General features: G+C 39.4%; 3 protein-coding genes across 8 annotated transcripts in view; 2 read left to right on the forward strand and 1 right to left on the reverse strand.

Moving 5' to 3' along the window:
- The window catches only part of LOC309702233 (uncharacterized protein), a 33,289-nt gene extending 28,602 nt beyond the window's left edge, over positions 1-4,687 (forward strand). For 3 of the 4 annotated variants that reach the window (XM_082526764.1, XM_082526767.1, XM_082526765.1), the window contains 5 exons: positions 740-790; positions 1,288-1,380; positions 1,478-1,510; positions 1,634-1,699; positions 3,855-4,687. In XM_082526764.1, coding sequence (XP_082382890.1) covers positions 740-790; positions 1,288-1,380; positions 1,478-1,510; positions 1,634-1,699; positions 3,855-4,087 — 476 coding nt within the window. In that variant the 3' untranslated portion in view covers positions 4,088-4,687. The remainder of the gene's footprint in view (positions 1-739; positions 791-1,287; positions 1,381-1,477; positions 1,511-1,633; positions 1,700-3,854) is intronic. The other variant, XM_082526766.1, reaches the window with a different exon arrangement.
- Positions 1-20,627, reverse strand: part of LOC309703011 (uncharacterized protein) — a gene marked incomplete at its 3' end in the record, with an annotated part of 348,344 nt that overhangs the window by 216,414 nt on the left and 111,303 nt on the right. The gene's annotated exons all lie outside the window — the stretch shown is intronic.
- LOC309702361 (phospholipase D1-like) lies at positions 5,398-16,791 on the forward strand. Of its 3 annotated transcripts, XM_082527058.1 has the most exons (6): positions 5,398-6,326; positions 6,652-6,838; positions 14,410-14,526; positions 14,818-15,400; positions 15,490-15,583; positions 15,922-16,791. In XM_082527058.1, exons 2-4 carry the CDS (start codon positions 6,813-6,815, stop codon positions 14,903-14,905), a joined length of 231 nt encoding a protein of 76 aa, XP_082383184.1. In that variant the 5' UTR covers positions 5,398-6,326; positions 6,652-6,812; the 3' UTR covers positions 14,906-15,400; positions 15,490-15,583; positions 15,922-16,791. The 3 variants fall into 3 exon arrangements, with proteins under 3 accessions (XP_082383184.1, XP_082383183.1, XP_082383182.1); XM_082527057.1 differs by lacking the exons at positions 5,398-6,326; positions 6,652-6,838 and having other exon boundaries at positions 13,857-14,526; positions 14,818-15,066; positions 15,926-16,791; XM_082527056.1 differs by lacking the exons at positions 5,398-6,326; positions 6,652-6,838 and having other exon boundaries at positions 13,858-14,526; positions 14,818-15,066.

The raw sequence follows: 20,627 nt of genomic DNA on the forward strand, positions 1-20,627 counted from the left end.
TTACAGTACAACAGCAGAACACATTTTTGGTTTCCAATGTATCTTTTCATAAATGAAAACATTATGTTAGGTTGAAATGGTGAGCAGATATTCAAATCACAAATATATTTACATTTATTGCATTTATTTGTGCCACGGATAGTTTGATCCACTGAGATTTTTATTTTTGATGTAGCGTATAACTTGTGGTCACAAGCACCATCTATATAATCAAGCAACAGTTTTGGACAGAAATTCAGCATCATGGCAGTGGTATGTTTAGAATAAATCTTGGCTTGATCATTTCAGTAAATGTGTTACTCCTAAACAAATCTGTAAATGCTTATTAAACATGTTTCCCACTTGCTCTGTGACCTTAAGGTTGCATTTAGTTTTTGGCTTCATGAGACGATTAGCTTCCAGGTGAAAAGGGATGTTACTTTGAATCCCTGTTTGTACAAACAGCTTTTCCAGTTCAGGAGAGAACATGTAGAATTCCTTACTAGAGGACCTCAGTCTGAATCCTGACTGGCACATCTTAAATTTAAATGGGCACTGGTTTTAAAATACGATTAGTCTTCTAGTCATGATCTACTGCTTGTTGTTTTTTGGCACATTGTTAGTGTTGTGTATTTTAAAGCTCATGACAATGGAAATTAGCTTAGGTTATACATTTTACAGTAATTTCATTTTAAAGACTTCTGTCTTTATACAAATTTCCACATAAAATTGCATCATTTCAATATTTCTTACATTGCAGACAATAATGTGGTCTTCGCAAGCAGTGATGATGGCTGTTCTGATAGTGGTGGTAAGTGTTACCTGCTCACTAGTAGAGCCGTTGGTATACTGTCTCATGAATAAGCTGCATTTATGATAAACTGCCTAGAGTTATGTATGTGACATTGACTAATATAAGACACTGATGTTAGCCTGTTAGCTCTAGTTCCTAATGGTTAAAAGGAAATGGGTGGCATGTTATAGCCAAATAAACACACTGTTGGCCAACTTCAGTGCTCAGTAATCTATACAAAAGATAACACTTGATCATGTACACTCTCTCTATAGTGAGCTCCTTTATTACAGCAAGAAATAGACTGAAAAACACATGAAATCTGCGAGTTTATCACCACAACCCAGATTCTAATTTTTGTTACATTTGTCAAATGTATTTTTATACAAATGCCACCTTGTAATGGCTGTGCAGTGGGGGGTTTTTCCTTTTGCTTTTTTAATTTATCCTAAATAAAAGAAGAGTAATTACCATTTACATACTCTTGATGGCTAATATTTGACATCTGGTGTCAGTCACAGGTGAAAGTCCCATAGCAGCTACTCAGAGTGATCCTCAGGGAAATGAGGAGGAGGAGGAGAAAGGAGGAGGCAGTGAGATGGATGAAGGTCAGATTTTCCAGATTTATTCAATAGAAAGGAAAAAAAATCAGTGAATTAGGACGATGTGGCACATTAATTTATTTATTTATTTATTTTTTTAAAGACGATAGTTCTCAGCATTTCGCAGATGTAAATGGTGAGTTTAAGCATTTGTCTGAAATGTAGTAACACTGTTGTGTATTCTAATTAAATTCTATTCAAGTAAAATCTGCATTGTACAATAACAGCTACCATTTTTTTTTATCTGTTTCTGTTTTAGAAGAGACCAAAGAAGTAACACTCGCCGTGAGGAAAAGGGGAAAAACCAAAGTGGCCAAAGCAAAGGGTGAGATGTTTTCAGCTTTAAATGTATTTGATATTTTCTGTTTGCAGTATATGAATCAGGTTGTAGACATGAATTTATTTCCTTATAGTCTTGCTCTTTGTGGCAGAATATATGCCTACACAAACACAAAACTCTTGATAATATTGATCCAGAATTATTTTGTTGGTAATTAGAAAAATTATTGAAAATGTTTAAGTATTGCTTTACAGTAAGTTGAAGAGGAGAATTCAGAGGGGGTGGAGATGGGTGTCAGGGGTGATGTGTTATAAAAGGAAAGCAGCAAGAGGGAAAAGAAAGGTTTACAAAATGGTAGTGAGGAAAGCTATGACGATTTTCATTGGAATGACCAGGACGGACAGGATTAGAAATGACTACATCATAGGGACAGCTCAGGTCAGAGGTTTGGAGACAAAGAGAGACAAGGCTGAGATGGTTTGGACATGTGCAGAGGAGGCTGCCAAGGGATGTTGATGATGGAGCTGCCAGGCAGGACGAGAAGAGGAAGACCTCAGAGGAGGTTCATGGATGTGAAGGAGGACAGGCAGAAGGTTGGTGTGACAGAGGAGGATGCTGGTATAGGAGGAGGTTGAGGAGATGATCCGCTGTGATGACCCCTAAAGAGTTCAGCTGAAAGAATGATTGCTTCACTTTTATTGTTACATTTATGATTTGTTAGGCTACCTATTCTGGTGAGTGACTAGTTTATCCTGCTGTGTTGCGTGAGTTCACACTTTGCAAGAACAGCACTACAAAACACATGGCAGGGTTCTGCAGGTCATTTCACAAGTCTGGAATTAAAAAAAAAAAATGCAGGCTGAAAATGTCTTGTTATATTATCATAGAAAATACCTGTTTAAGGTCCTATGATTTACCAATTAAAGACAACTACTTTATCTCAATGTTATTTTTTTTTTTACAATGCGTATTTTAGTTTCCACCAATTACACACACAGATGTTGTGTTTTAAAATCAAAATTTGTAAAGTGAACTAGATTGACAGTATGGACCATCATTTTCAGTGAGAGGTTTGTGAAAAGACAGCAAGAAACGGCAAGTACAAGCAACAAAGCTCATCGAGTAGACTACATTAGGCTTCAAACTTTCCTTTTTGCTAAAGCATATATTTCAGGCTGGACCAGGTGACCCTGAATCCTCCCTTAGTTATGCTGCAGTCTGTTTTAATATCTTCATATTTGCCTAATACTATACTTTTATCTTTTGAAAAATCAGCTTCTGTTTCCAGTACGCTTTTCAGTAATCATTAGTGAACAGATGCTCACAATGCCACCCCTTTCATGCGACAATGCAGGTTAAGCTTTTTGTGACCACTTATCCAGATCGCCACTTTCAGGTTAAGTGAATCCAGATTATGGAAAGATAGCCTTGATATGTTGAATGTGCTTTGTAGTACAGGCCTTATGACTAATGATAGACAAAACGTAATTATGCTCTTTGGTATTGTATCTGTGCGCCAGTCGCAAAACTGTGACAGTTTGTCAAATAAAACGCATAAATTCAGATAAAATGAAAAGATCATGTCAATCAGTTATGTTTGGTTCTGAATCATGATCTAGGTAATTTGTTACATTGTCAAGGATATTAGCAATTGTATTTCATAATAAAAAAAAAATTGACTTAAAATATGTGATGTCACTTAACTAGATTAGGACTACTACCAACAGCACAGGTTTTTTTTATTACCAGTACATCAGAAATATTTGCCTTATTTAAAACAATAGCAAATTATTAAAGTCTGACAGTTTTTTTTTTTTTTTTACAAGAATATTGTTATGATGAATGATTTTAACAGGAATAATAACTAGTTATCATCTTATTTTAAAAGGCTAGATGCAACATGTACCTTTGAAAACAAAATGTATAAAAGTAAATTGGCTGCTGTTTCACTCTGTAGGTATATTACTCAATAACTGATCTCATGTTTCTGTGAACTCAAAATACTTAATTTAAAAGTGCTTACTACATATCTTGGGTACAAAATGTTGAGTAAATTGTTGAACCTACAGTTTGGTTTGGCATTTTCTGTAAATATACACAAGCAGAACCCCATTTCAAAAACAAAACAAAAACAAAAAAACTACGGTTACATACATGTTGTAAAGTTAACAGTCCATGTTGTCTTTTGTGTTATTTGTAGAGATCCCCCGTGCGAAGGTCAAGAAGCCATGGAGTGAAGCAGAGAAGACGGCAGTGCAAAGACGGCTGGGAAAATTTGTCGCAGAGCGTAAAGTTCCAAAAAAAGAACACTGCATGAAATGCTTAGAAGCGGAAAAAGACCTAGCTAATCGCTCATGGAAAGATGTTAAAAACTTTGTGTACAACACGATTGTCACTCTGAATCGAAGGTCTGCTTGTAAAAAACTCTTCTAAAATAAGTTTACCTTGATAATGTTAAGACATTATTTAAGATTTAATTTTGTCTTCTCATGCTTGGTTTGTGACTGACTTGACGGCTTTGGTAGCAACTGCGAGTCTGATTGTAATTTGATTGGCTTTATGTTTTGGAGTGGTGAACTGTGAGGGCGATGAAAATACCTTTACCTGGTGTCTTTTGAGGTAACCCGTTTTGGATTTTAAGTTCTAGGTTTTTGCCCAGGATGTTTTTGGTTCATTTATTTTATAATCTGTTAAAGTACATTAGGCATCTAAGTTGTTCACCTTCTTAATGGCTTAATGGTTAGAACACATCCTAAAGTGTCCACCTTTGCTCAGTGCTGATGTTCATTGGCGAAAAGTTTAATTTTGGTTTTAATTATGTAGGAAGCAGGAAGGTCATACTGGTACAGTTGTAGCCATCCTAAGCTTTACTGATTTTTCTTTTTGGCAAAAGTCAAAACAAACTGATCAAAGTTATTGATCACTACTTTAGTTGTAAGTCATTAGACTTAATAGTTGTCTTCATTGTTATAATAGCAATTATTATTCCTCTGGAAGGATGTTACATTGTGAAATAAACTGAATTTGCTCTTGTTGCAGCATTGTGGGAATTTCCTTGGTAATTATTAATAAAATCTACAGCGGTATTTGAAATGTAATACTACCTTTTTTGTTATGTAGGGTTGTATTGATAGATTATCAGAACTTTTTAGTTATTCTATTTATGTATAAAGTTGAGACTGTTTAACTTTAACATTATTTGGTTGCACTAAAATAGAAAATGTCAAGGAGTAAATGCAAACAGAAAAAAACATATAGACAGAAACGAACACAAAAGCACCCCCTGGTGGAAAATCACCTGAATAGCACTCAATGACAAGGTCCTCATTCTGATAGTAGAATGAGATTTTTTTTTACTTGAGTGTTTTAAGATTTTGAGGTGATTTTTGGTGTCAGAGAGCCACCCAGTGTTCAAAAGTGGCAAAGGTTTGTCTGCAAGTGTAGCAGAAATGGTGGTCCTCACTTTGATAGTGCACTTACCCGGTCCTCAGTCGTTATGCAAGACAGGAATGTGTGTGTGCGCATGATTTTAGTGTTTGAACAGTCATGAATTATCTTTAACAGCAGGTTGGATGTAATGTGTTAGAACTACCAGCAGGTGGGGATAAGAGACCTTTAAGGTGTTTGGTGCCACGCTCCACCTTCAGGTTTAAAACTAGTGTTAATGGAGTTTGAAGGTTGAGTTTGTTCCACGACTGCATTTCACTCACTGCCTCTGTTTGTATCTCTGTCACTGCAGGACCAACATGGAGCCAGAAGTCAGCGCTCTCAGGAGGCCGACAAACCTCACAGAAGAAAGGGAGAGAAAAAACACACCTGTGACGAGTGTGGGAAGGGTTTTACTGTGAGGGCTAAACTAAAACAGCATCAGGTCATCCACACTGGAGAGAGACCGTTCAGCTGTGACTTGTGTGGAAAGTCTTTTTCCTTCAAGGGTTCCCTAAAAACACACCAACTCATCCACAGTGGAGTTAAAGCGTACAGCTGTGATCAGTGTGGCAGAGCTTTTACTCACAGTAGCAACTTACAGAGGCATCTAGTTACCCACTCTGGAATTAAGCCATACAGCTGTGACGAGTGTGGGAAGGGTTTTACTGTGAGGGCTAAACTAAAACAGCATCAGGTCATCCACACTGGAGAGAGACCGTTCAGCTGTGACTTGTGTGGAAAGTCTTTTTCCTTCAAGGGTTCCCTAAAAACACACCAACTCATCCACAGTGGAGTTAAAGCGTACAGCTGTGATCAGTGTGGCAGAGCTTTTACTCACAGTAGCAACTTACAGAGTCATCTAGTTACCCACTCTGGAATTAAGCCATACAGCTGTGATCAGTGTGGCAGAGCTTTTACTCGCAGTAGCCACTTACAGAGGCATCTAGTTACCCACTCTGGAATTAAGGCATACAGCTGTGACATCTGTGGAAAAACTTTCAGCCAGAGAGAGAGCCGAAATACACACCTACGCATTCACAACAGACATGATGTGTACTGCTGTGAACAGTGTGGCAAATACTTTACAACAGACGCAGACTTACAACGACACATGTTTACCCACACTGAGGAGAGACCTTATCAATGTGACCTGTGTGAGAAGACTTTTAAATCTCCACGTCACCTGAGACGACACCAACAGATCCACACCAGAAAGAGACTCTACAAGTGCAGCTACTGTGAGGTATGTATTTATATTGTTATCTTGTCATTTTAGCCTGACTGTTTGGAACAACTCTGCTCATTAAACTGTGTTAGCATGTTAGCAATTCTACTGCATGGAAAAGCAGCTCTGAGTGATTATTCAGATTTTCCTTTCAGTTATGATTTTAGTATTACTGTAGTATTATGGTGGTAGTATTGTAGTTATTGCAGCCCAGTAAACTGAGTGTGTTAACTGAAACAGTCAAATGTAGTTGGACGTCTGCAGAGATGCTCTTTATTTCAGGCGACGTTCAGGATACAAATGTTGAAGGACTGACTTACACTGTCTTTGTGTCTTTGTTTAGAAGCAGAGCGACACAGATGGATCCAGTTCTCAACCCTGTCATCACTGTGGTGGTGGGAAAGACTTTCATTGTGACCTCTGTGGAAAAACTTTCAGTCAGCAAAAGACCCTAAAAGTACATCAATGTAGACACACTGGAGACAAACTGAAATACTGCAAAGAATGTGGGAGAAGCTTCACCACACCAAGTGAGTTAAAACGACATGATCTGATTCACAGTGGGGTTAAAAAGCACCTCTGTGATCAGTGTGGGTCATCCTTCACCACTGCAGGTCAGCTTAAATCACACAAACGAGTCCACACAGGAGAGAAACCACACAAGTGCAGACACTGTGAGAGAAGCTTCTCGCATTCAGGTCATCGTAACATTCATGAACGTGCACACATGGAAGGAAACTACAGCTGTGACCAGTGTGACAAGAGCTTCAGGAATCTCAGTTCATACTCTGCACACAAACGATCCCACGTTACTAATAAACTGTTTCACTGTTACCAATGTGCCCAAACATTCACCTCATTGTCTGCTCTGTGCAAACATCAGCGCGATCACTCAGGGCTGAAATCACTCCCATCACTGGATCACAGTGAATCTGAAGACACAGAAAGATCCTCTGGTTTCTGTGTCAGACTCAAAAAGCTTGAGATCAGGCTCCACAGAGTTCAGATAGAATCATTTAAACTTGTGTTGAACTGAACTGGTTGCTGGGCTGAACTTCTACATAATACAGATCTACATGGGATCTTCTTTTCTGTTTTTTACTGAGTCAGTTTTGTCCTTTTTTCTCTGTCCTGGTTTTGCTCGTCTGTAAATGATTGAAACTCGGTCAAATAGTTCATTGTTCTCCAGCAAAACGTTTTGGAAACTCATGTTTAACCTTTAAAACTCTGACATGTTTTAGCACACAAGGCTTCATCGGGGAGTTCACTCATGATTGGACCATGAGAACAAAGGTTTTTAGTTCTTTCAAAGAGAGTCTTGGAGATGTTTGATGTTTCTGTTTTTTCTACATAAAGGAATAAACTATTTTTCTTGCTTCATGTAGTGTGGAAGTTTTTAATGTTTCTTCATCTGTTATGTTCTTGAATGTGTTCACGTGAAGATGGTATAAATAAACTCTTGTCAGAGATTTACAGTTATCAAACAGGTGAATAAACAACACTGAGACACTTGGAGACGGTTAAGGTGCTGCACGGGTGAGGGCTCAGAGAGGACTCACACCGAGCTGCAGTAGTCGTTTATTATTTATAGTAGGGTGAAACAAGCATAGCAGTTTCCTCTAATTTTGCATGTGTGTGTGTGTGTGTGTGTGTGTGTGTGTGTGTCTAAGTTCGTATAAATGTCATAGGGTGAACTTCCTCTTTCTATAAACAGAGCGAGTAGTACATTTTGTTCTTTTCCTATTAAGAGTAAAATATGAACATATACTTTAATGCAACATAAAACTCATAAAAGCGTTTCTTCTTTAACATCCCCTCCTGATGTTAATATTTTTCACTTAATCATACTTTATTATCAGCCAACAATCACTTGCTTATAACATTTTCAATTGTAGCATCATTCAGTATGTGTGTGTGTTTCTATACTAAATCTTCTTCATCCGGTTCATCTTCTAGTGGCAGTCCAACATAGGTAATTACTGTGGCCTGTACCATTTTGTCAATCATGGATCGTATGCATGGTAGGATACATGTAGAAAACAAGCACAATAATAGAAGCAGAACTCCTATCAGTACGAGTCCTTTGATCACGAGGGTCTTCCAGCTGCCACTCAGCAGCCAGGTCAGCCAGTCCTCATTGTTCGTGACATAGTCTTGTTGCTGCGCATTACTCAGTTGTCGCAACTTGTCTAGGGCGGTGGTCATGGTCAAGGAGTGCACGTTGTCCGGGATATAGGTGCAACAAGTGGTGTTGAATAAGACACAGAGGCCCCCTCTCTCAGCGAGAATCATGTCCAGGGCGACCCTGTGTTGCATGACCACTATTCTGATCGCGTCGATTTCCTCATTCTGAGCCTTATTTATCTTTGCTGAGCTGTTCAGGAAAAGTCCAAATCGGTAGTCAAGAGTCTCAATTCTTAGCGTGTTTTTTCCAGTTCCGACCCATGGGAACAGTGAGTGCAGGACCTTCTGTCCGGTGGTCCACAACTTGAACTCCGCTGGTACATCACTGCCCCAGATTGGGTCATGGGGTTGCACGTCATCAGTGTTCCTCTTGCGTCGTGGTTGGTTCTGATGGAATACTCTGAAGGTGTGGTCTGACACTAAAATTGGGGCGCAGAGTCCGGTACAAGAAAAGCTCACAACTAAGACAAAACTGCTCCTGCAAGGAAAGCTCACTGTTATGCATGCAAGGTGATCAGCTCTAGGTGAGAAGACATTTAAATCTCACACTTGTTCTGCTGCATTTTTGAAGCTCAATTCCAGGAACAGATCGCAGGGCTCATTTTTACCCAGATAGCAAGGAAACATTGAAACACTGTTGAGTCAATATCAGGCTGTGTCATTGAATCAACGTTGAAGTGTGACGTTGACCTAACATCACTCTTGCACCCTTTTTTAATGTTGAAACAACGTCAGGTTTTGATGTTGAATCAATGTTGAAACCTGACATTGATTCAACGTTACATTTTCTAATACTGTTGACATTGAAACAATGTCAGATTCTGATATTGAAACACTGTTGAGCTATGGTGTTGATTTTCCACCTCTTTCGCACAGTTGCTTTTTATTAAAACAACAGTTAAATCATGACTGGAAATCTACCTCTCTTTATAGGTATTTTAACCAATACTAAACTACTGCATGTTTCCATCAATACTTAAACCACCTAATCACATAATTGTACTTATTCCTCAAATTGGACACCCTTTAAAAAAAACAACAAATGTCTCACAATGTATCATGTCAATATTAATATCCTAAAATAAGAAAGTATTGCATGTGATGTAACAGAGAAAAAACTAAACAAAAAAAGGTCAATAGGCATGTTTCGTTTGCTAAATACTTTATTAAAAGACAGTTTCCTATTTACATTTATATGTTTCACAGAAGTTTGTAATTTTTTACTCTGGGATGGGGATGCATGGATGTGCGTCCTGCACCACCCAAACGATCTGGGGCATATCGGAGCCATTTCTGCACTGCTTGTGCAAAGACAAACTCGGACATAGAGTTTGCCCCTAACTGCTGCGTCAGGCCATCTAGGACAAAAATACACACACACAAACAAAAAAAGTGAATTAGAGCACATGAATAAGCTCGTGTTAACTGTCTTTAAAACAAAATAAACATGGGGTCCTTGGGCTGTACAAACTACAACCCGAGGACTAAACAAGCCAAAGACCAAAGACTCCATCTCCAGATTAACCGGACATGAAAGTCTTGTTATTAAGAAGGACAAAGTAATATAGCAAAAAACCGGTAAAAATTACCAAATATGCATTTGCAGAGCGCTGTATCTTTAAATGCCCTTTTTTGCTTTGTCTGGTCCTTGGTTTTTTTCCCTGCCCAGTTTAGTACCGAGGCCAGCTCGTTTGTAATGGCATAAGCCATTACACGGCGGACTCGCACCTCCAGTGTGGTCCCTCCAATCAAGGGAAAGCGTCTCACCTATAGACACATTTTAAGAGATGGAATTAGCGTGTCTCATGTCTTTAATGTGTATGCAAGTGCTTGTGTGTTTAATCAACAGGCCGTTGTTATGTATTTAAATCACATCTGACAGCTATTACACTTTATAGTTACAAAGTGTACATAACCTTTATATACTTACCATTGCCTTATTTGCCTCTTGTGATTGAAGAGCTGCCTCTGCATTGTTTAGCTCCTCAATGTTGTGCAAGGGCAAATCCAGAGGCAGTACCCCAGCATCTACCGATTCATTGCAGCAGGGACGGCGGATGGCTCTGACCTCCTCACGGAGTTCGTTAACAGCTCTCGTCAGGTCTGACAGAAAAAGATAATTTTTTTTAAGTATTTAAGAATACAGACAACTTGTCAAAAGTTTCCTTGTGTCACACACAGATATGTACAAAGACACAAGACAGTATTTTATTACCTGGTATTTTCACTCGAGGGGGCTGGGGAAACCGTTTTTTTGTGGGCTGCTCATCCTCTGAGTCACTATATGTGTACAGGGGATTTGGTCTAAAGAAAAAAAGTTGAAAACGGTCATAAGTAATTACAAATGTGCTTTTGGAATATTATTTCCTAAAGTTACAGTTTGATTTAACATTTAACATACAACTGCGTGTGTATATGTAAGCATTTAAACACTGAAGATAATAAAATTAACAGTATTTTGTCTAAGTCTGCCATTGTAGGAATTCATGGCACCGAGACAAAAACTTGGCGCACAGTGTGGCATCAAAATAGGCCTGATACCTTTGACGCTGCGTTTTCTCCGTCTTCCTCGTCCACACGTAAATGCTAAAGCAGAGTTTTCGAAAATATCCGCCCTGGCAGGCGTCTTTAAAAATCTCAGTTTTCAGTTGATGAAACGCAGTTTACGTGTGGACAAAAGGTGCAAACGCAAGGTAGGTGAGCGTGTAGCGTAAAGTTTGAATTGAGTGCGAATCGAAGCGGGTGCTCTCCAATCATTAAAAGTAACAAAGTCATTGAACACATTTATACAGTTACCTTTACGTTTATCAATCATATATCACAGATTTACAATTTTTTGTAGTACTATGCTAAAAAGCAACTACAGAGCGAAAGTCTGGGTCAAGCGCCGAGGCGACAGCAAGAACAAAGGAACCCTCGAAGCGTTAAAGCTAGCTTTGTAAGGGAATATAACGGAAAAGTATGAAACGAAAATGTTTTCTTTGTTGATAGACTTTGTTCGCAGTGCAATTTATTTGTTGCCGGATTGTAAGATGAAAGTAGACACAATTTCGGGCTCCCACATTTTATCCAAAACTTTACATTAACAAGTTTGTTTTGTTTTTTTTACTGTTATTCAAATGCAACCATGGAAATAACGAATAGAACAAAAGTCATTCATTCTTACCTTATACTAATCGTGGTGCAGGCCAGTGCGGTGCATGAACTGATGCCTTCTCCGGTCAATTCCACTGAGAGTAAATCTAATGTCCCGCTCTACTGTACAAGACAATGGTTACCTGGAGGGACGTACCAATGTGATAGGGGTGCTGCGGAATAGTCCAAGTGGTAGCAGCTTTAATTTCCCGCTCAACCATAAATTGATGATTTTTCAACGTGATTGTTGTCACCTTGTCAACTATAAATAGATCAACAATCAACGATGACAGAACAACAGTGAATCAATGTTATTTCAATGTCAGTGTCAGGTTTCATCAGTATTTCAATGTTGTTTCAACATTGGTTTTGTGTTGACATTTCAATCCTGACGATTCTGATGGTTCAGATGGAAAATCAACATCTGTTCAATGTCTCCTTGCTATCTGGGTATATACACTGCAACTGCCATGAGGACAGGGCCATTTTTTTGTTGTTGTTTGTTTTTCCTTTTGCTCTGTGCAGCATTTTGGCAGCATTTTTAAATTTCTCTTTGTATTTTTTCTTTCTTTTACTAGTGAAGAGATGTAGCGTGAACAGTTATACAGTCTAAATATCCCATATGGGTCGTGTGAAATGGTGTTTTCAGTTTCATTCAGTTGAAGTAAAGAACGTTGAATATTTCTAAGTGTGCTGTTTTGAACCAACATGTCACAGTATGATCAGTGCTGTAATTTTTGACAGTCACTGTATCAATGTTATTTTTGCATCTCTTGAATAAAGGTTTTGACCTGCAAGTGCTAATTTCTTTAGTTATTGGGGTAAAATGGGTAATGTTAATAGGAAGGTGTTTGCCAATTCAGTAACCTAATTTAATGTTAATGGAAACTAACATTACCTCAAATTGTTTAGTTATAATTGTTGTTTAACTGAATCTTGATTTTTGATCTTGATTTGTTCTTTCCCAACATTTTTCAAAAGAAACAGTCTAATTTCTTTGCTGTGATTGATTCCAGAGAACACGGAAGAACTGACATTATTTAACTGTTGATTTATGTAGATTCAGTGGAGGAGTAATGTCAGTTTAATTCTTTACCTACTGTCAATGCAGTGAAATTAGACATTTTGTTTTGAAAGGTTACTGGTGGATGCCAGCAACCATCTTGGAAGAGAACAATATAATCTGTTATAAGGCCTCCATTTGAAAATTGTGTATTTGATACTAGAATATAATAGCAAAATGTAATTTGAAGATAACATGTAGTATTTAAGTGACCAAGTAGTATTGGGTAAAAGTTATTGAATGGTGTTGGGATAAAGTGAGAAAATTGTGAAGGATTAAAATATTCCAAGAGCTCAAATTACTTCATCAAAACATGTTTAAGTCACATTTTATCAACACAAATTGCACAGGCTTATTGAACATGAATAAATTGTGTTAATTTAACTCAATTTAAGTTGCTGCCAAAGCAAAACATCTGTGTGCAACAAATGCCACCATTGAATTAAGTAAATCCAACAACATATTTTTTTCAGTGTAGTTTGGACTTTATGATTTCTGTAACTGGAAAATATTATTTTGTTTAAAGACAGAAGTGACCGCATAGTTGCAACATCAAAGGGAAATATTAATTAATTATCATCAAGTATATTTGTTGCTTAAGCGTTTGCACTATAACTTAAGTAGGATTATAACTTTTAAGGAAGGAAAGATTTCAGATATTTAGTTCACTGCTTCAGTTATTTTATATGAAATTAAAACATTTACGTTGGTCAAATATGATGCTCTAAATCAAATAAAAGTTTGAAAATAAATGATGTATTTTTAAATGCTGCGACAAATGTTCACAAAAAGTAACTATAATTAAAACCAGTTAAACAAAATCAAATGTTTGAATCATGCTTAACCAAATGCCAGGCTGGAGAGCTGAACCTAAAGTATACGTAGAAAGATTTCAACATCTGAGCAGTTTTTAATGTTTTTATCACATATAAATGTCACAGCAGTGGGTCCTGGCCCAATGCTTTGTGTTTTTGGTTTTCTTTGACTCTTGTTTTTCTTGGTTTTTGTTCTTCTTATTTATCAGGCTCTCAGTAATCTTAGTTCTCCCTCCCTCAGTGTTCATTTCAGCCTGTGTTTAGTTTCTGTTCCCGTGTCCCACGTTTCATCGTTTCATGTCGAGTCAGCCCTGTCTCTCTGTTTCCTGTGTCTCCCCAGTCAGCCCCGCCTCCCTCGGGCACTCATGTGTGATACAGAGTAATAAACCTGACTACATTTGCTACACTCTCTTTATTACCTGTTACTTTAAAATTCATACACTAATTATGTCTGCCCATCTCTCTAATGTGAAGGTCAAAGGTCAACATCCCAGTGACATAAGAATAATCCCAAAGGGGCAAAGGCAGCGGTTAATTTAGCACATTTAGCATTAAGGGTACAGCAAGGATATACTTTTACTTATTGTGGCAGGGGTGTGGTCTCTGGCCTGCTGCAGTGGAGGCTGGTGGCGGGACGTTGGACGGCACAGGTGAGGGTGATGGAGCTCATGACTCTCCCCTTTATAGTGACGGAGGAGACTGGCGTGGGGGAAGCGTGTAGTGGAGGAAGCCGAGGAGAGAGCTGGTTTCTGGCTACAAAGACGGCGTCAAACCAGAAAAGATTGCTCGTGGTCAAATAATGTGTCAATCAGCTGTGAATCAAACTGTGTGTGGCTCAGTTCATGTCACAGTGTTGTTTAGTATATCTTCACTTGTCTCACTCTCCTTCTGTTCTGTCCATCAGGACGATCCTCAGCGCTTACACAGATCCTCCATCGATGTTTTGGATCCAATCAGTGATCAGTTCTACGAGGAGGCCTGGATGTTCACCAGCGCTCGCTACACCTCCATCTACCAGAAGGTGAGTGTACTCCTTTGTGCTCAGATTAACATTTTACTTCTTAAAATACATTTTCATATATGAGCTTTCTATTATTTCATGGGCCATTTAATCAATATTAAAATTACAAGCATATCAACAAAGGTGAAGCTGGTTTTTTTCCACTTGCTGTCACACAGTCATGGAGGAATACAATAAATACATAATCAGTCATAGATCCTGAACAATGACATTAAAAGAAAGTCTGTGGCTCTAAAAACTAAACAGTATAAAGACATGCTCCAAGCTGCTGTTTCTCTCCTACTCCTCTAGGTTTTCCACTGTCGGCCATCCAGCGATGCTGGAGGGCTACCTGGCCAATGCTGGCCTACACAAAGAGGTCCCGGCTCGGAGGAGCTGAAGAAGATCCTTGCCTTCCTCGTCAGTTTCCTCTTCAGTTCCTATCCCAACAAAACCTTCTTGCACCTATTAGCTCCAAAGAGGCTATGGTGCCCGTGGAGGTCTGGACCTGAGGCCTGTGCTCATCACGTGGATAGAAAACACTCTGACACCATTCTGGAGGTCTGATGGGACTCTGACCAAAACACAGATGAAATAAAACTTGTGGCTGGAGCTTTTAAAATGACTTTTTCACCTCATAGATTAATGCTCATGATTGCATGTTAGCAAGACAGCATCTCCCCAAGGTGAAACTCTCAGGAGACATTTACTCTTAAACTGTAATCTGGTTGAGACTACTTGAGGAGATCTTAGTAGCGAGTATGTGGATTTAGTCTCTTCACCAACAGCAGACAGACCCATGCCAAGAAAGCAGACATGTTCTCAAAGAAAGCCGAGAGCAGAGATTGGAAAAAGCTAAAAAGAAAAAGCTGCAGCTTCAGACGACTATCTGCCTGTAAGGCTGAAAAAGTCCAGTTACGCTCTATTTTGGAAAAGCTCCCAGTTTTGGTGACCTGGACTTTTATTTCCCCTCTTCTGCTACAGATGTTGACTGTGACCTCAGAGGCCAACTGGACCACACAGCTGCAGCAGGAGTGAGGGAGAGGAGTCTTCATCCAGCTTCAAAGAAAACATCCAGGTAAAGTGACGTGGATCAGCGGATAAAGCCGTCTCCACTTTCAAAGGAGATCCTCTGAGAGAGAGACTCTCTGAGCCATTTTAGCCTCAAATTATAGGACTTTATAGTACAGCAACACTTTTAAAGGACAAAAATAACATAAACTGTGACTGTAATACAAACAAAGTATTGCATGTGTTTTTAAAAGTGTTCCTCCGATGGGCAGGATATCACTATTAGACTGTCCCACCAGCCAACTTCAACAAGAGACCACAGCAGCATTCAGTGATCAGCACAGATGTTCCTCTAACACTCAGCATCTGATCCCTGTTGGTCTGTGTGCTTCTGCTTTTGCTCAGTTAGAAACCCTGCAGCAACCCGACCCAAAACTGTGTCTTCTTGTTGGCCTCAACGTTGAAGTGTCAAACGTCCAACATCTGGAAAGGAAACCACGCCAGTGTACTGTGATGTTTCACCAACATGTGGCAGACGCTGGTCCTGCCTTTCATGCTGACATCAGCAGAGAGCCCCGCCTACCTCAAAGCCTCCCCTGTCATGTATTGATCAGGATGATTATGAAGATGAGCGAGTGCAAATAAGACTGTAAAAGTCCACGAGCAGAATGTTTGGATGCTTTCTAATGATTCATGAATATCATGAGAGTGTTTGTGTGTTTTGTCTTTTCTTTGCTGACGTTTGTTACTAACAAAGACAATTTACGCTCTGTGTGTGTTTTCATCCTTACCAGCCGCACTCTAACTGCAATGAAGGAAACAAACTGTAGAAATGGTCGACTCAGTGACTTCATAAAATATTGAAGTGGTTCAGGTAGAGCCAGTTTTTAAATGACCATGAACACTGAGCGTATTGTATCTGTACAGCATGTTTTTCTATTAGACAGATTTGTAACAGAGGCCTTGCTCTCAGTAAGTTTGAAATCCTTTTCTGATTTATTTTGTAATCTCTGATCTTTGTGTATCCTGCTCAGTTTGCATGCTGCCTGTAGGAGTTTCTGTCTTTGTATTTGAAGAGAATTCATTGAATATACTCAGCTGCTTCCCTTTGGTGCCTCACACATCACTGAAGTTTTTCAGTGTCCAGTTATTTGTTTTTAATAGCTGTTTGAATTCTCTGTATGTTTGACCCTGTAGACTGTTTAATGGACTGCTCGTCTTCCTGTTTGTAACCACTGCCTGTTTAGGACTAAAGATTTGGATTTTTGACTTTAACACAGCCTCTGCGTGTCGTCCCTTTGTGTCCTCGTCCTCTGTGAATGTGTCACAGATGTTTCCATGATAATAACACAGCTTTCCCACAGTGGCTTGCAGCAGCATTTATTCACAGCACATTTGAGAAAGGTTCAGATTAACTCGATGAGTTTATATTCAGAATGATTCTGACAGTGGGCCACTGTGAATTGTGATCTTTCATCAGGTCAATGTTTAAGTTCAGTATTTCAAAGCAGGAGCTATGAACAGTCATCATGTTGGCATTAGAATTATTATTATTAATCATTATTAATAATGTCGTTACTCATGTATAACTTTGATTAGTATACATGAATTTTATCAACAGTAAAAATAATGAATAATTCATGTATAACTTTGATTAGTATACATGAATTTTATCAATAGTAAAAATAATGAATAATTCATGTATAACTTTTATTGTGTTTTGTATATTAATTATATTTAAATAGAGATGTTGACCCTGTCTCTACAGTAGCATCAGTGTAACATACATTATTGGTCCAAGCTGTCATAAATGGGGAGCCTGATCCTTTATTATGAAAACATGACGAGTATTTTTCTTGTCAGTTGGGAAGAAGTTGGTCTTTTTTTCCTTCTTTTTGCTCAGTTTGTCTTTTCTTTGATAATTGAAACTCTGATCAAACCTACTCATGTTCACAGCATGTAAAAGCAGCTGACAGTCCGTGGCATTGTTGTTTGTAGAGGTGCAGTGTAGTGGGAGCATAAATCAAAAGAAAACAGTAACATTTATGTAATAAAACATCTGAATGAAAATGAACAGGCCCTTTATGAACTTCAAAGGGATCTGAAAACAACACTTTTTAAAAGAGTATCTTGGGGTGTAGGTGGTCAAAATAGAAAACTGAGCTGAGACTCTAAGTTCAATCCATCCATTGGTTTTTACTTAGGAGGAAGAAATGTCAGGCTGGTGCAGGCTGGTTAGGTGCATGTGGTTATCTTTACCTAAATGAGTTCACTTTGTGGCTGCCAGGTTGGGCAGAAGTACCTGTCCCCTGTTAGGCTTAGTTAGGCTGTTCTCTTCTAATCAGACAAATAAGGCGATGACTTTCTGTGAACAGTATTTCTTATAACTCAGCAGTATAATGCATCATAAAACAATATCATTCATTCACAATAAATCAGCAGTCTAATGCAAATCAGTTTAATAAATGCAATAGTTATTACCTTTAGGTTATTACCTTTAAACCTTTAGGAGAGCCGTCTCTGTGCTGTGGTTCACCCTAAATCCAGACTGGAATATCTCCAGGATCTGTCTATCATTCAGAAAATCAGTAATCTGAGTAAAAACAAGTTTTTCTAAGATTTTACTTAAAAATGGTGAGTTGGATACAGGTCTGTAGTTATTAAAATCATTACAATCCAAATTGCTCTTCTTCAGAAGGGGCCTCACCACCGCCGTTTTAAAGGCAGCAGGGAAGACACCCAACTGAAGAGAGCAATTCATCATGCATAAAAGCTCAGCCTCAAAAAATCCATAAAGTGTTTTAAAGAGTGAAGAAGGGATTGGATCTAAAAGACATGTGGTGGGTCTCACTGTGGAGAAAACTTTCTGCAGGTTCTCAGCATTAACCAGGACAAAGCTGTCCAGTGTCTCCTCAGGTACAATCGAGCCCTCAGATGTGTTTAAAATCATATCACGATTAGATAAAATATCAGATCTGATGGCGCTGATCTTTCCCCTGAAGTGGTCTGCAAACTGCTCACAGAGCGAGTCTGTGGGGCTTCTTTGGGAGATTTTAAAATCAGGGTTAAATAAATGATCTATGGTGGAAAAGAGGACCTTGGGATTATTTTTGTTATTACTGATTATTTTGGCGAAGTATGAATTTCTTGACTTCCTTAATGTATTACTGTACATTTTAAGTTGCTCGCAAAATATTTGATGGTTGATAGTGTTTTTATTTTTCCTCCACCTCCTTTCTGCTGCCCTGCAATTTCTTTTGAGTTTTTTGACTTCTTCGTTTCTCCAGGGTGATGCATGTTTTACGTTAATCTTTTTGGTGGTGAGTGGAGCAACGGAGTCAAGGCTTTTCTTCAGTTTGCTGTTAAAATAACTAAAAATCAAATCGCAAATGTTAAAAAACACACAGTAGTGGTCAGAGACAGCCAAGTCAACAACAGAGGACACGCTGGTGGACAGCCCATGGGTGATGACCAGGTCCAGAGTGTGTCCTCTGTTGTGAGTCGGCTGCGTGACGTGCTGGTAAAATCCAAACAGTGAAGAATGTTTAAGAATTCTTTTGATGCAGGGTCAGAAGGATTATCTATGTGCAGGTTAAAATCACCGGTTAAAATTATCATATTATATTTTGAATGTATGTTTGTTAAAAATTCAGAGAATTCCTTGATAAAAGCAGCGCTGTCTTTAGGTGGTCTGTAAACTGTGACAGATAAAACTGGAGGGCTGCTGAAAACAATAGCACGGAATTCAAAAGTGGTAAAATGATCAAATAAAATTTGTTTGGAGGTGAGTGTGTTGTTGGCTAAAGATGCAGTCCCACCACCTCTCTTACCACTTCTAATAGAAAAAGAGAAATTAAAATTTGGTGGGGAGGCCTCAGTGAGAACAACTGGTGCATCCGAGCCCAGCCATGTTTCAGTTAAAAATAAACAGTCAAGTTTATTATCTAAAATTAAATCATTAATAATAAAAGACTTGTTCGACAGAGAGCGGACATTTAAAAGTGCCATACTGATTGAGACTGGTGGATTTTTGACAATAGAGTTGAATGGATGTTGATATTTTTGAAGAGGCCGGAGGTTATTAATGTTTTTGGAGTTACTGGATTTATGATAATTCTGTTGCTCTGTTTGTGATTATGACGGGTATTGTGTTGACTGTGGGAGAGAGAGGTCCGAGTCCAGAGTTTTGTGTATTACTGTTAAAAGTGGAACAAATATAGGAGCTGGGACCAAGGGGACATCAGTCAGTAGCAGACGGATCAGCAGGTAATGTCAGTTTGGGGTAGTGACAGGGCGATGTGCGGCAGTGCTGTACGCCAAATGCCAAATTGGCGGACAGCAAACGGCGTCCCCAGGCGTTGAGGTGGAGCCCGTCTGCCCCAAAAAGATGCCTCCTCTCCCAGAAGGCATCAAAGTTGTTAATAAAACCCAAGCCGTGGGAGACACAGGCGGAGGAAAGCCAGGTGTTAAGGCTGAGCAGCCGGCTGAAACGGCCTATCCCTCTGCCACAGGTGGGGGTGGGCCCAGAGATAAAAGCACTCACCTGCAACTGACCAAGGAGGCTGAAGAGTTGGAGGAAGTCCAACTTCAGCAGCTCAGATTGCTGTTTGGGGATGTCATTGGTGCCGATGTGGATGATGAGCCGGTTAACCTGTGGGTGGGATGCCAGAATGTTGGGAATTCTGTCCACTATGTCAACAACAGTGGCTCCCGGGAACGACAGCGTGAGCGCCCCCCTCATCCGCACGTTCCTGATGATGGAATCCCCGAGGACCAGCGTGGAGAGAGGAGGTGCCACTGGGGGCTGTTGGCCATCTGAGACGCCCGCGCCGCGACACCGGAGGTGTTCAGATGGAGATGCGCCAGCCGGACTGCGTGAGTGACTCCCAGGTTTAGCTCTGACTCTACGCTCTGCTGAATCCTTTGAACCTGCTGATCAGTAAAGCTCTACGTGCTGCAGCAGATTGACCTCATCTGTGTTCACAGGTGTGGACCTCAGCGCTGAGGTGCAGGAGACTTTCATTCAGTTCTCCCTGCAAACAGCATCCAGCCTGGAAATACTGTCATCTTTCCCACAAATGCTGCTCTTATCTCAGAGAAGAAGTCTGATG

This window comes from Aulonocara stuartgranti, assembly GCF_965226115.1.
Source record: "Aulonocara stuartgranti genome assembly, chromosome: 3".
Classification (NCBI taxonomy): domain Eukaryota; kingdom Metazoa; phylum Chordata; class Actinopteri; order Cichliformes; family Cichlidae; genus Aulonocara; species Aulonocara stuartgranti.

Excerpts from the sequence above, each read along its gene's own strand:
- LOC309702361 (XM_082527057.1), top strand. The coding sequence starts at position 14,305 with ATGTGTCAATCAGCTGTGAATCAAACTGTGTGTGGCTCAGTTCATGTC. Across the intron at positions 14,527-14,817 it reads ACACCTCCATCTACCAGAAG|GTTTTCCACTGTCGGCCATC; the intron begins GTGAGTGTACTC and ends CTACTCCTCTAG. Across the intron at positions 15,067-15,489 it reads ACTCTGACACCATTCTGGAG|ATGTTGACTGTGACCTCAGA; the intron begins GTCTGATGGGAC and ends CTTCTGCTACAG.